General features: G+C 40.9%; 1 protein-coding gene across 2 annotated transcripts in view; it reads right to left on the bottom strand.

The window, feature by feature from the left end:
• SLC2A9 (solute carrier family 2 member 9) overlaps positions 1-13,493 on the bottom strand; it is a 689,875-nt gene that overhangs the window by 208,593 nt on the left and 467,789 nt on the right. For both annotated transcript variants that reach the window (XM_073610132.1, XM_073610123.1), the window contains exon 10: positions 6,384-6,485. In XM_073610132.1, coding sequence (XP_073466233.1) covers positions 6,384-6,485 — 102 coding nt within the window. The remainder of the gene's footprint in view (positions 1-6,383; positions 6,486-13,493) is intronic.

The following is a 13,493-nucleotide window of genomic DNA, read 5'->3' as shown; positions in this document are numbered from 1 at the left end:
CGTGCGTTTTTTTAAAAACATGTGAACATTAAAAAAATAATACACTCAGTATAACGATAATAGATATATAAAACGTTCAGTGTGAGCCAATATTGTGCTGCACGTCCCAGCAGATCTTGGGACGTATTAACCAATCTAAAGTGTCCAGTGCAAACAAAGCCATCCGGGTTTTTAATTACTTCTATTTAGGTTTTATGAGATTTTTATTATCCACAATCATTAAAATACTAGTTCTAACTGTCGGGTCATAAGTATGCATTGGGTGGATTTGGCTGTACATCCAAACCTCCCCTTATCGTTAGTTTAACATTTTTCCTATACCTGAGGCATCCCCGAGTTTTAGCTTTTTTCTTTTTTGCTTACACCATCAGATGCTGACCACAGCTTTTCTGTGCGTCCCTGTCAGAGTTTAGATAACCAAGAAAATGGCCGCCTCCGTACAACCCTGGGAAAATGGCCGCTATGGCATTTCCCCATTGGACTATGAGAAAATGGCCGCCACACATTCATTTAACTAATACTATTTAAAGACAGCTTTGTGTGCCTCCTAGTATCCCCTGATGAAGTCACGAGGTGTGTGACGTCACGCGTAGGGACGGGACAGGCACTTTCCACTGACAGATGCGTATGACCTCGCCGCTTGTTGGAGTTTTGCGATCTTTGTTTTATGCTATGTGAGTACCGCTTGTTTTAATAAATTGATTTTCGTTCAAACTACTGCACTATGTGACATCCCCTTTTCTTTATTTATGGCCGCCTCGCCTCCTGAGGGTTTTAAGGCATATGAAGATCGTTTAGGATCCAGGACCCACTCTTAAAGGAGCCGGTACCAGCGGCTTTTTGATTTATGCTGTAACCTCAGTATAATGAGGTAAGGGGCCACTGGTTACTGGTGTGGGATTGTTGCATGAAGAAGATCCACTATTCCTTTCTGGTCTACACATTTCACGGCTTCCATCTACCAGATTGATTGGTCTATGGAGATATCTTGCTATATGCGTTGATTCACCGAGTGGCACTATACGGACTGATGAGCTATTGAAGTCACTGTTTTTATTGCACATGTCACTTTTTGATTGTTTGTAATTGTTCATGTTACCCTATATTTAAGCACTGGCTTTGTTTGCACTGGACACTTTAGATTGGTTAATACGTCCCAAGATCTGCTGGGTCGTGCCGCACAATATTGGCTCACACTGAACGTTTTATATATCTATTATCCTTATACTGAGTGTATTTTTTTTTAATGTTCACATGTTTCTAAAAAAACACACGGCTTATCACTGGTTCACACTGTATGATTGGTATTAATTACTATATTGGATGTATCATTTTTAAGCTTCTGCACACTAGCTGATTAAGGGATATTAATTTATTACTATAGAAAGTATATACACCCCACTGCACCCTGCACTTTGCTTTCCTTTACATATCAGCAAACTCACTCTCAGTGCACTCCACGCCCCCACAAGGGTAGTCTTATACTCACCGTGATTGTGAGTGTCACATTACGACTTTTATTAATTTTGGATTAGCCAGCACCATATTTAATATATAGCCCATTGTCATAATAGGGGTGAGTCAGGACCCTATTCGGTGCAAGCAGCTTTTCCTGTGTTATTTTTTTACTCCTTACATGGTAGCGCGGGAATATACACTCTAGATTACATAGTTACATAGTAGGTGAGGTTGAAAAAAGACACAAGTCCATCAAGTCCAACCTATGTGTGATTATGTGTCAGTGTTACATTGTATATCCCTGTATGTTCATTCAGGTGCGTATCTAATAGTTTCTTGAAGCTATCGATGCTCCCCGCTGAGACCACCGCTTGTGGAAGGGAATTCCACATCCTTGCCACTCTTACAGTAAAGAACCCTCTACGTAGTTTAAGGTTAAACCTCTTTTCTTCTAATTTTAATGAGTGGCCACGAGTCTTCTTAAACTCTCTTCTGCGAAAAAGTTTTATTCCTATTGTGGGGTCACCAGTATGGTATTTGTATATTGAAATCATATCCTCTCTCAAGCGTCTCTTCTCCAGAGAGAATAAGTTCAAGTGCTCGCAACCTTTTCTCATAACTAAGATCCTCCAGACCCTTTATTATTATATATTTATTTGTTGCCCTTCTTTGTACTCGCTCCATTTCTAGTATATCCTTCCTGAGGACTGGTGCCCAGAACTGGACAGCATACTCTAGGTGCGGCCGGACCAGAGTCTTGTAGAGCGGGAGAATCGTTTTATCTCTGGGGTTGATCCCCTTTTTAGTGCATGCCAATATTCTGTTTGCTTTGTTAGCAGCAGCTTGGCATTGCATGCCATTGCTGAGCCTATCATCTACTAGGACCCCCAGGTCCTTTTCCATCCTAGATTCCCCCAGAGGTTCTCCCCCCAGTGTATAGATTGCATTCATATTTTTGCCACCCAAATGCATTATTTTACATTTTTCTGCATTGAACCTCATTTGTCATGTAGTTGCCCACCCCATTCATTTGTTCAGATCTTTTTGCAAGGTTTCCACATCCTGCGAAGAAGTTATTGCCCTGCTTAGCTTAGTATCGTCTGCAAATACAGAGATTGAACTGTTTATCCCATCCTCCAGGTCGTTTATGAACAAATTAAATAGGATTGGTCCCAGCACAGAACCCTGGCGGACCCCACTACCCACCCCTGACCATTCCGAGTACTCCCTATTTATCACCACCCTCTGAACTCGCCCTTGTAGCCAGTTTTCAATACATGTACTTACCCTATGGTCCATACCCACGGACCTTATTTTGTACAGTAAACGTTTATGGGGAACTGTGTCAAATGCTTTTGCAAAATCCAGATACACCACGTCTATGGGCCTTCCTTTATCGAGCTGGCAACGAACCTCCTCATAGAAGGTAAGTAGATTGGTTTGGCGAGAACGATTCTTCATGAATCCATGCTGATTACTGCTAATGATACCGTTCTCATTACAAAAATCTTGTATATAGTCCCTTATCGTCCCCTCCAAGAGTTTACATACTATTGATGTTAGGCTAACTGGTCTGTAATTCCCAGGGATGTATTTTGGGCCCTTTTTAAATATTGGTGCTACATTGGCTTTTCTCCAATTAGCTGGTACCATTCCAGTCAGTAGACTGTCTGTAAAAATTAGGAACAACGGTCTGGCAATCACTTGACTGAGTTCCCTAAGTACCCTCGGATGCAAGCCATCTGGTCCCGGTGATTTATTAATGTTAAGTTTCTCAAGTCTAATTTTAATTCTGTCCTCTGTTAACCATGGAGGTGCTTTCTGTGATGTGTCATGAGGATAAACAGTGCAGTTTTGGTTACTGAAGCCCCCCGATTCCCTCGTGTTGCATCTTTCCAAAAAAGACTCATGGCTGTATTAGATCAAAAGGGTGCTTCTACTAAATACTGAGCAAAGGGTCTGAATACTTAGGACCATGTGACATTTCAGTTTTTCTTTTTTAATAAATCTGCAAAAATGTCAACAATTCTGTGTTTTTCTGTCAATATGGGGTGCTGTGTGTACATTAATGAGGAAAAGAATTAACTTAAATGATTTTAGCAAATGGCTGCAATATAAAAAAAGAGGGAAAAATGTAAGGGGGTCTGAATACTTTCCGTCCCCACTGTATGTCTGCAGTCTCTGACCATCTCCTGTAGTATGCCCGCAGTCTCTGACCAGCTCCTGTAGTATGTCCGCAGTCTCTGACCATCTTCTGTAGTATGTCCGCAGTCTCTGACCAGCTCCTGTAGAATGCCTGCAGTCTCTGACCAGCTCCTGTAGTATGCCCGCAGTCTCTGACCAGCTCCTGTAGTATGTCCGCAGTCTCTGACGGTCTCCTGTACTATGTCTGCAGTCTCTGACCATCACCTGTAGTATGCCCACAGTCTCTAACCGTCTCCTATACTATGTCTGCAGTCTCTGACAGTCTCCTGTACCATGTCTGCAGTCTCTGACAGTCTCCTGTACTATGTCTGCAGTATTTCTAGGGGGTTCTTTCTAACAGACTTTCTAACAGAAGCCTTCTCTGTGTGCATCAGAGAGACCCCCCCTCCAGGTCCCATTAGTGTATTCTCTTCCTGTATTTTCTTTATTGTTAAAAGATCATGGGAGGATCCCAGGGTAACAAAGACTTCTTAGGGGGGCATCTCTGTGTTTGAGTCGTTGCCATTGAAACATTTGTAATGGGGAGGAGTTAGTAAGATGACCACGCCCATGTGGGGGCGCCAGAAATATTTCTGCACCCAGGCGTCTGTGACCCTAGGATTGGCCATGCACACAAGGCATGGTAAGTCAGTAATGTGGACTGGTTAGCTGCAGGAAGACCATAGGCAATACTGGTGACTAGTCCTTTGCCCTCTGCTTGCCTTTTTGGGCACGGTTTTCAGAGGTCACTTCCTTTGTGTGTATAACCCAAAACTTTTTTATTGTTTTGGATAGAGTAGAGAAGGGTTAAAACCCGTCCTTTTTTTATCTCGCTAGAAAGATTTCTCTTCACTTCTGGTCCTAATGCAACAGGAAGTGAACAGAAATTGCCCCAAAGTGAGAGGAATTTCCATCTTAGATAGTTGGTTGATGGTTGATTCCCTCATCAACACAGACAGTGTTGATAGGGGAAGCCCTCCCACAGAGCTTTTGTGTTATAGGGGCTATAGCCACTGGCAATAATCACAAATAATCACAAATCCGACTTGCTGGTTGTAACCAACTCGATCAATGGATTGACTTGGTTACATTCAGCATGCCCATTGATGGTTCAAATCCCATCCGGTCCCTGCTGCACTGGCCATCTATGGCCAGCTTAAGTTCACATGTTTACACTGAAGGGTAGACCATTTACAAAATTCCCCATTCTGTTTCAGCATGTACCCCTTTACATAACATAAAGCCAGGCACATAATGACATGGTTTAACTAGTTAGGTGGTAAGAAATTTAAGCAGCCTGCACAGAGTCCTCACTGCAACCTACTAAACACCAAATGTATTAAAAAGCTAATTATAATCCAGGTCTGTACCTGACCTCACAAATGCATTTTGGCTGAATGAGCGCAAATTTCGAAAAGACACACTCCAAACTCTTGTGGAGGCTGTTACAACTACAAAGGAACAACTTAAATGCCTATAGTTTTGGAATGGAATGTCCAACACAACAAGCACATATATGTGTGATGGACAGGTATCCTCAAACTTTTCACCCTGTAGTATACTTCTCTAAAGGACAACTGTCACTGAAGAGATAGCCAGGTCACATGATATTGACATCACACATGTGGGCGTGTATACAGGCTGTAGTGGAAATCTCCTCATTCCTGAACTTTCAGCACTGGAGAAATTGAACAGTTTATCATGTAACCGTGGTATACAGATCATCCAAAAAGATATAAAGTGGCAGTATTTTAATGTTAAAAGAAGATTTATAAGCTGTAATATACACTGTGGGGGGGCAGATTATCTATTTTCATATTACCGGATTTGGTAACACTTTAAGCTGCCTATTTATAAGTGTATATTACATTTTTTAATAAATGTTTTAAACATATTACACTATGAGGCTTTCCTCTTCTCTCCGCACATATTGGGAGTACTGCTACAGGATTCCTAAGCATTGGTTGCCTTGGAGTTTTTACTATCACCACCCGTGAATCAGATCTCTCCTCCAGCCTGACCGCTGAGTCCATTGGATTTGCATCTCTCCTCCAGCCTGATCGCTGAGTCCATTGGAATTTAAACAAGCGCATGCGATCTCTATTACCTGAGATCCACTATTTCTGGTAGGAAGCGAGTGTTTGTGGTGAAGGGATTTATCAGAAAACCGTGTTTATCCGGATCGCATTAGGATTACTAATAATTCATCACAGTTTTTTCCTATTACTGGATTGGGTGTTGTTAATTTAACTCTTTCTATAAGAGTCTCTTTGGACTTATGTATGGACACATTTTGTTTTAAAGATTTTCTTTCCTTTTTTTCACAGGGTGTTTGTGTTCAATATTAATTTCTATTCACATATATGTTATAATGAGTAATAGTTCATTCATGTGTGGTTAAGATATTAATCATTGATTTTTGATTATCACCATAACCATTGGTTTGGTATCAGATCAGCACACCTATTTTTTAATTATGTGTAGGCATTTTCCATATAGGGTGTTATGCTCTCCAAAGGTAGTCCATGAACCTCCAAGGAGCTAACAAAGCATGTGCAGGATAACAGGGTAGAAATCTGGGACAAAGGATATTCTGGGCTGTAAGATAAGAGCAAATTATATATATTATAAATGTGTTGTTGAAAGATCGAGGAAGGGCCACCTGGGATGTTTTCTTTGATACTATATTCTTTAAAATAATAAATTCACATTTACACTGGAAATAACAGAATAATCTTTACCTGAAAAGTCAGAGATACAGTCAATATGCCAAAAAACAGAGTCATCAACCCAAATCCACCAATCAGAAGCACTCTTCTTCCCAGTTTTTCAATAGTTATGCCCTGTAAATAAAATACAAATACAGTAACTGTTTTTAATCTTAATATCTCCTGCAAAAAATCACAACAATGAGAAAAACAATGTATCTCTTTTTGCGCCATTGATTTCAAACCTCTTTACTTCTGTTTTTCCTGGATGAATCAAAGATAAATTTATGGTATAGAAATGCCATCTCAAAGTGGCCTTACCTAGGACACCTTGTATTCTGTACTCTGCTTGACAAAGGGCTTTCTACATTGCAGATAAAGCAGTAAAATCTCATGCATATGCTCATTTGATAACAGTCCTGCCAATCATGAGACTTAAGCTGGCCAAATATGGATCAAAATTTGAGTGGTTCAGCAGGGACTGGCTGAATTTCGATCCCTGTATTGCCAATGTGGTTGAACAGAAATCAATCTACCGATCCACTTCTGTTCAACCGCCCTGTTGGAATATTTTCACTCAGTCTGCCCAGTGTCAATATACAAAGACACAATGGGGAGGATTTCCCTATCCACCCTGAATGTGTGGATGGGGGAAGCAGGTCCGTTTTTTTGTTCAACCAGCGGGCCTGGTCTAACTTATTGTGCATGTTGTGTTAATGATAGATGAGCAATTAGCCCATCCTGTAGACCTATATATAAACCCTGGCTATAAACTATTATTATGTTCCTCTTTGTCTGTTAAAAGAAAAGTATGGCTTTAAAAAACAAACAGCCATACTCACCTAGATGGCTGCAGTACCGATCTCCCCCTTCACTTCTAAGACCGAACATCCACCCCCAAGTGAAAGCATGGGTCCAACTGAAGCAGGTCATATCTATCTCACATCTCCCCCAAATTCCATGGATAGAACACAGACATGTTCCCCTATCCTGTAAAACACACCCCCTCATAGGAACAACACTACTGGCCTTCTAATAAGCCTGCACTAAGTATAACTTGTCATCCTCCCCAGGCCCTCTAACCCCACTTCGCCATAACCCAGCTTTCCCCCGAAGCATGGCAGAGGTTTTTCTCAAGGACAACTGGCCACATCCTACAGTCTGAGTAGAACATTTCTTCGATAAAGGTCATCTTCTACCCTTACACTCCTTGACATCCCAAACTGGTCCCGACAACACACACCATTTGAAGCAATCTGCCTTAAAACTTCACCTCAAAGCCATCTAATCTTGGACATTTACTCCATGTGCATCAGTAAACAGCCAGCAGATATATATAAAAAAAAAAAAGTCCATAAAATAAGTGAAGTTTTCTGATCTGTTACACCATCACCACTGCCAAACGCAATTTTGAATACAGCGACACCCAGTGAATGTAGGTAAGCATCCTACTTACCAGACCACCATGACCTCCTTAATTAAAAAGATAGGTCAGGTGGGGCTTTGTATAATACTGGTCTGTAATCTGTACTGGTACTAAATGGATAAGCCAGGAGAAGCTCCACCACATTGATGTTCAGAGAAAAATGGAAAAAGACAATACCATAGCATAATTTGGTTTATTTAAAAGAAAAATATAAAAACAACGGGCCAAATGGCCGCTTACTGATACTGTGACTGGGACATGCCTCATCATACGTTTCGTCGTGATGACAAAATACGCTATGTGTACCATGACTGTCAGACCCTCAGTACACGACTGTCGGACCCTCAGTCGTCTCTCCCGGCCCTGCTGGATATTATTCGGGGGATTGGTCACTTCTCAGGGTTCCAGGTCAACTGGGACAAATCTATCTTATTTATGATAGATCAGACAACATTGATAGTATTGCCTCCCTCCTGCCCACTGCAGACAGTCAGGTCTTTCCGATATCTATGGGTTGTGGTACAACATCCCATCTCCTCTTATATTAAGATCAACCTAGACCCCTTTATTGGTAGAATGAGAAACACCTTAAAGACGTGGAATACTCTTCCCCTGACATTACTAGGTAGGATAAACATTTTTAAAATGATTTTCCTGCCCCGCTTCTTATATATATATATATATATATATATATATATATATATATATATATATATATATATATATATATATATATATATATAACGTATGTAACTCACCATGCTATATTACTAAGGCCAAATTTAGGGAGATAGACTCAATCCTCACCACTTTTATTTGGAGGGGAGGGGACGTTCGGTTTGCTAGAAATACCCTGCAGCTACCGGTTGTGGAGGGAGATCTTGCTTTACCGTGCCTACAGACCCATTACATTGCTTCACAATTGGCACATGCGCATTGGTGGTTTTACCCTGAAGCCAACAATGGGGCCACTGCTCTGGAGGCAGCAATTCTTACCTCCTATGAGTCCCTCCAGAACCTGATACACAGAATGTCCCTACTGGGAGGGAGGGTACTAACATCCTAGCGATGACCCTACGGATTTTCAGGTTCTCTAGGATGCTACTGTCCACCACGCTTAATACATATTCACTGAATTCACCACTCTGGGGGAACCCAAATCTATGTGAATTTTTCCGTAGAACTGATGGGGGATTCTGCTCTAATTGGGGAGTAAAAACGATTATGCATCTATTTTCAGACATGTTCCATCCTTTCCCTGAATTCCATAGAGTTTAAAAACCTCCCACACACGGCCTATTTCTTATACTGTACTTGCAGATTCGACATACCGCCGCAACGCAGTTCGGTCTCCGTAACATAGTGGTTTAGCTGTCTCTGCTAGAACGACTATTGACTGATTCTTCTCATTCCAAGCTTGTTTCTACTTACTACAGGACTCTCCTACACTCCACAACAAATAGGCTTAGCAACAAGGCCAACAGATGGCATACCTGAACTGACAGAGGATATTTGGCAGGAAGTTCTTCCTCTCTAGGTCGCTGTCATCTCCTCACGTAACAAGGTAATCCAGACTAAATTGTTGTATAGATCTACTTCACCCCATGCTTGCTATACAGATTAGATAGATTGCCTTCTGCAGTGTGCACTCGATGCGGCATGGCTGATGGTACCTTCTTTCATCTAATGTGGGAGTGTACTCCAATTAGAAAGTTCTGGTCAGAGATCACAGCCTTTTTCAGCTCTGTAGCTCAGATTCCTAATATTTGCAACCCCCTGCGATGCTTGTTGGGGCATATCGACGATGAAGGAATATCCAAAAATGTACAAACCTTTATACATATTGTGCTGTTCTATGCAAAAAAAGCAATAACTATGCACTGGAAATCTCAATCCTCACCCACTATTGCTTTTTGGCTCACCCTTATTAATCACGTTAAACCATTATACGAGTTGACATATGAAGCCAGAGGATGCCCGAAATGGAATAATGACTTCTGTGTTGCTCCGTTTAGATTGAATGTATACCAGACCTATGTATTCTGTTCAGGATTGAGCGCTGTTCGCTCCACATATGTATTTCTATGTTTTTGGTTTTTTTTTCTGTTGTGTGTGAAAAAAAAAATTACCTTTTAAAAAAAAAAAAGTTTGCTTGTTAAGCACTTTGAGGGGAGCAGCTTTAATTTAAATTCACTTTTCACTCATTGCACGGAGTTCTTCTTTTTTTACTTCTATACTCCATGTTGTTCGCTGACCATGAACCCAAATCTAACTTAGCAAATCACAAATGGGAACAAGATCTGTCTATAAATCTCTCAGACTATGAATGGGAAAAGATATATAGAACACCTCTAAGATTACATAAATGTACCCCCCCTGTTTCTCCCCAGTGTTGGCGATGTAATGAGGAGTTGGGTTCACTACTACATATATGGTGGACATGCCCTCCTAATTCGACCATTTTGAGAAGAGGTTCACAGACTCACTTGCCAGATCTCTACTCTCCCACTAGACTTCTCTCCATCCGACTACTTTCACTCCCTTGCCATGCACCTAGTCAATGCGGCCAAACTCTGCATCCTGTGGCATTGGCGCTCCTCAAATCCCCCAACCATACCAGAATGGTTCCAACGCATACAAAGAATCGCTGACATGGAGGAACTCACCCACCAATCGAGAGACAGTTCTGACAAATATAGGTCAACCTGGTCTTGCTGGCAACATTTCAGAATAACGGACGATTATCAAAAACACCTGGCCTAAATTTGCAGACCCATACCCCAAAACAGGAGGGGAAGGAGAAGGCAGAAACCCCTACCCCTGTCACTCCTCTTCATATCCCAGATTCCTCAATCAACTGGTTCTGAGACCCATCTACCTTTAGCCTCTGGTTCCCCCTACTCGTCCCCTATCTTTATAGCCCCATCCCTTCCCCTATTCCCCCTCACAATCTTGAATCCCAATACCTACTACATAAACTCTTACATGTACATCCCTAGCATACGTGTACACCCAAGATAAGGTACGATCACACCTACTTCCAACCAAACTACACTGACAGCAATTAACCATATTCACACCCAAATTTCTACTTACTGAATTTTGAGGAATAAAAGTGGAAACCATGCAGTAGGAATAAATGAAAAATAAGGTAAACCAAAATAAGACACAAATGGTAATAATGAAATAGCCAAAATTATATCCAAGGGAATAGTGAAAATGTTCAAAGAAATTGAGTCACTAAAGCCGAAGCTAACAGAGGGTGATCAAACGGTTAAAATCACTCAGCACCCAGTGAGAAATCCTCCACCTTGTAGGATGTGTGCTTACCAGAGGTAAGCTGGATAATGGCTTATCTTGGGATATCCACACGGGGGACACAGCTCTATGGACCTCCTCACAAGAAGGGGATAGGCAGGAACTCTCTAGGACCGGACCTCAGACAGCATATCAAAGGAACCCTGTCTCCATGTGTTCATCTCTAGAGATGAACACATGGAGACAGGGTTCCTTTGATATGCTGTCTGAGGTCCGGTCCTAGAGAGTTCCTGCCTATCCCCTTCTTGTGAGGAGGTCCATAGAGCTGTGTCCCCCGTGTGGATATCCCAAGATAAGCCATTATCCAGCTTACCTCTGGTAAGCACACATCCTACAAGGTGGAGGATTTCTCACTGGGTGCTGAGTGATTTTAACCGTTTGATCACCCTCTGTTAGCTTCGGCTTTAGTGACTCAATTTCTTTGAACATTTTCACTATTCCCTTGGATATAATTTTGGCTATTTCATTATTACCATTTGTGTCTTATTTTGGTTTACCTTATTTTTCATTTATTCCTACTGCATGGTTTTCATTTACCTTTGAATATTTTGATCGATTGTTGTTTTTTATATTCACATAATCATGTATGGTGTTCAGTATGCGTTTTAGCGCAGTCCTTTTTTGATTTTTCTTTATATGTTTGTGTGCACGCCTCACTCTAGGACTGCAGCTTGCTTTAATCTACTAATCATTAGTAGCACACTTTTATGTTAGCGCAGTATTGTTTATGTTTTAAAAGTGGAAACCACACATAGATATTAGGATACGTCTCCCCCTGCTATTAGGACCGAATGGTGGGTCTAGATTCTTAAAGATTCTTCTTTAAAAATAGAGGTCACAAATTCACGATGAGAAATCCCACATATTAATATATATGACTCGGCCTTGAGAATATGATGTAAAAAGTGATGAGGAAAGTGCAATCGATGTTCACTGCTCAACGTTAGGTAATTTGTAACTATGGTAAGACGTGGACCCCCCGATACAGTCTGCTCCCATAAGAGGTGTCGGGGGGGCAGAGAAGCACTCTCCACTCTATACCTAGTATTTAACAATGTTAATACTGTTCTTTCACGTTTGTTATTCAAGCATGGCATAAGATATAATACAAGTGATTTTCTTCCGCATGCCCAAATGTATGGCATATTTTGTTTATTTCTCTGTGTTCTTTCTTCGCTGTGTTCTCTGTGAAAACTTTAATTAAAAAAAATTGGAAAAAAAATCCAACTAAAACTAAAAAATTCAGTTGACTAAAGCTAAAATGGCATTTAAGTCTAAAGGCTATGACTAAAACTAAATTGAAATTTGACGGCAAAATTAACACTGCACTACCACATAAGAATAAGTAGGGGTATCTACTAAGCTTCTACTAAGCTATGCTTCTCCTTTAAAGTAGAAATAAAGGCAAAACTCTTTTTTTCATGAGGGATAGAGTAGGGGAGGGTTATAACTAGCATTGCACCGATACCGATACCAGTATCGGTGCTGATACTAAGCATTTGCACCAGTACTCGGACTGGTGAAAATGCTCCGATACCTAAAACTGATACCCTTTTAGTGCAATTTGAGCCCATACAAAATGAATAGGCTCAAATCACACTGCAAAGAATCGCATGTGATTTGAACAGGAATACATTGTGATTCCTGTCTGAATCACATGTGTTTTCCCACACTGTTCCTGTGTGAACCTAGGCTGGGTACAAGGTACTTGTACTTGCTGGTACAAAATAGGTGTCAGTGCATCCCTAGTTATAACCCCTGCAATTTTTTTTTTTTTTTTGCCATCTCTGTCTGACTGGGGAGACTTCCCTTCACTTCCTGTCTCATGCCAAACTTGGAATTCTTCTTTTAGAAAGTAAATATCTTAGGGAATTGTTAGGGGTGTTACTAGAATAAAAAATATCTTTTTTGCTATAGTGGTCCTTTAAGAAGGCTATGAATATGTAAGTGTGGCTCTGACCTTTTTATCTTGCTTTTTTTTTTTTTTTTTTCATTGCAGAAGTAGTAAAGGTTTATCATCTAGCAGCACTGTACAATAGGGTTAATAATGTCTGAAAGTTTAGGAATTCTTGACAACTCTACAAGTATAGGTGAGTTTTCCTGAACAAAAAGATGTATGTAGCACTAGCCCATAAGAGCGACTGGATAAGATAGGTCCTCTGTTCTTTGCCTTAACCTTCTCAAAAACCTCAGTACTCCCTAACATACCAAGTTGAGTGTACAAACATACAACATCACAGGAATCCACTCAAAATATTACTTAGTACCCAATAGTAATGCTATATCAAAGAAAACAGGCACCAAGGTGTCCGTTTATGAAGCAGTGAAATCTATTCACTGCTTCGTTCTCCGGCATTCACAGTGAAGATCTTTCTCCTCTGTGTGCCTGTTTATGAAGC

The sequence above is a fragment of the Aquarana catesbeiana genome, linkage group LG01, assembly GCF_042186555.1.
Source record: "Aquarana catesbeiana isolate 2022-GZ linkage group LG01, ASM4218655v1, whole genome shotgun sequence".
In the NCBI taxonomy this organism is placed as follows: domain Eukaryota; kingdom Metazoa; phylum Chordata; class Amphibia; order Anura; family Ranidae; genus Aquarana; species Aquarana catesbeiana.
Note: the sequence above shows the minus strand (reverse complement) of the source record. Positions and strands in the feature narration are given on the sequence as shown.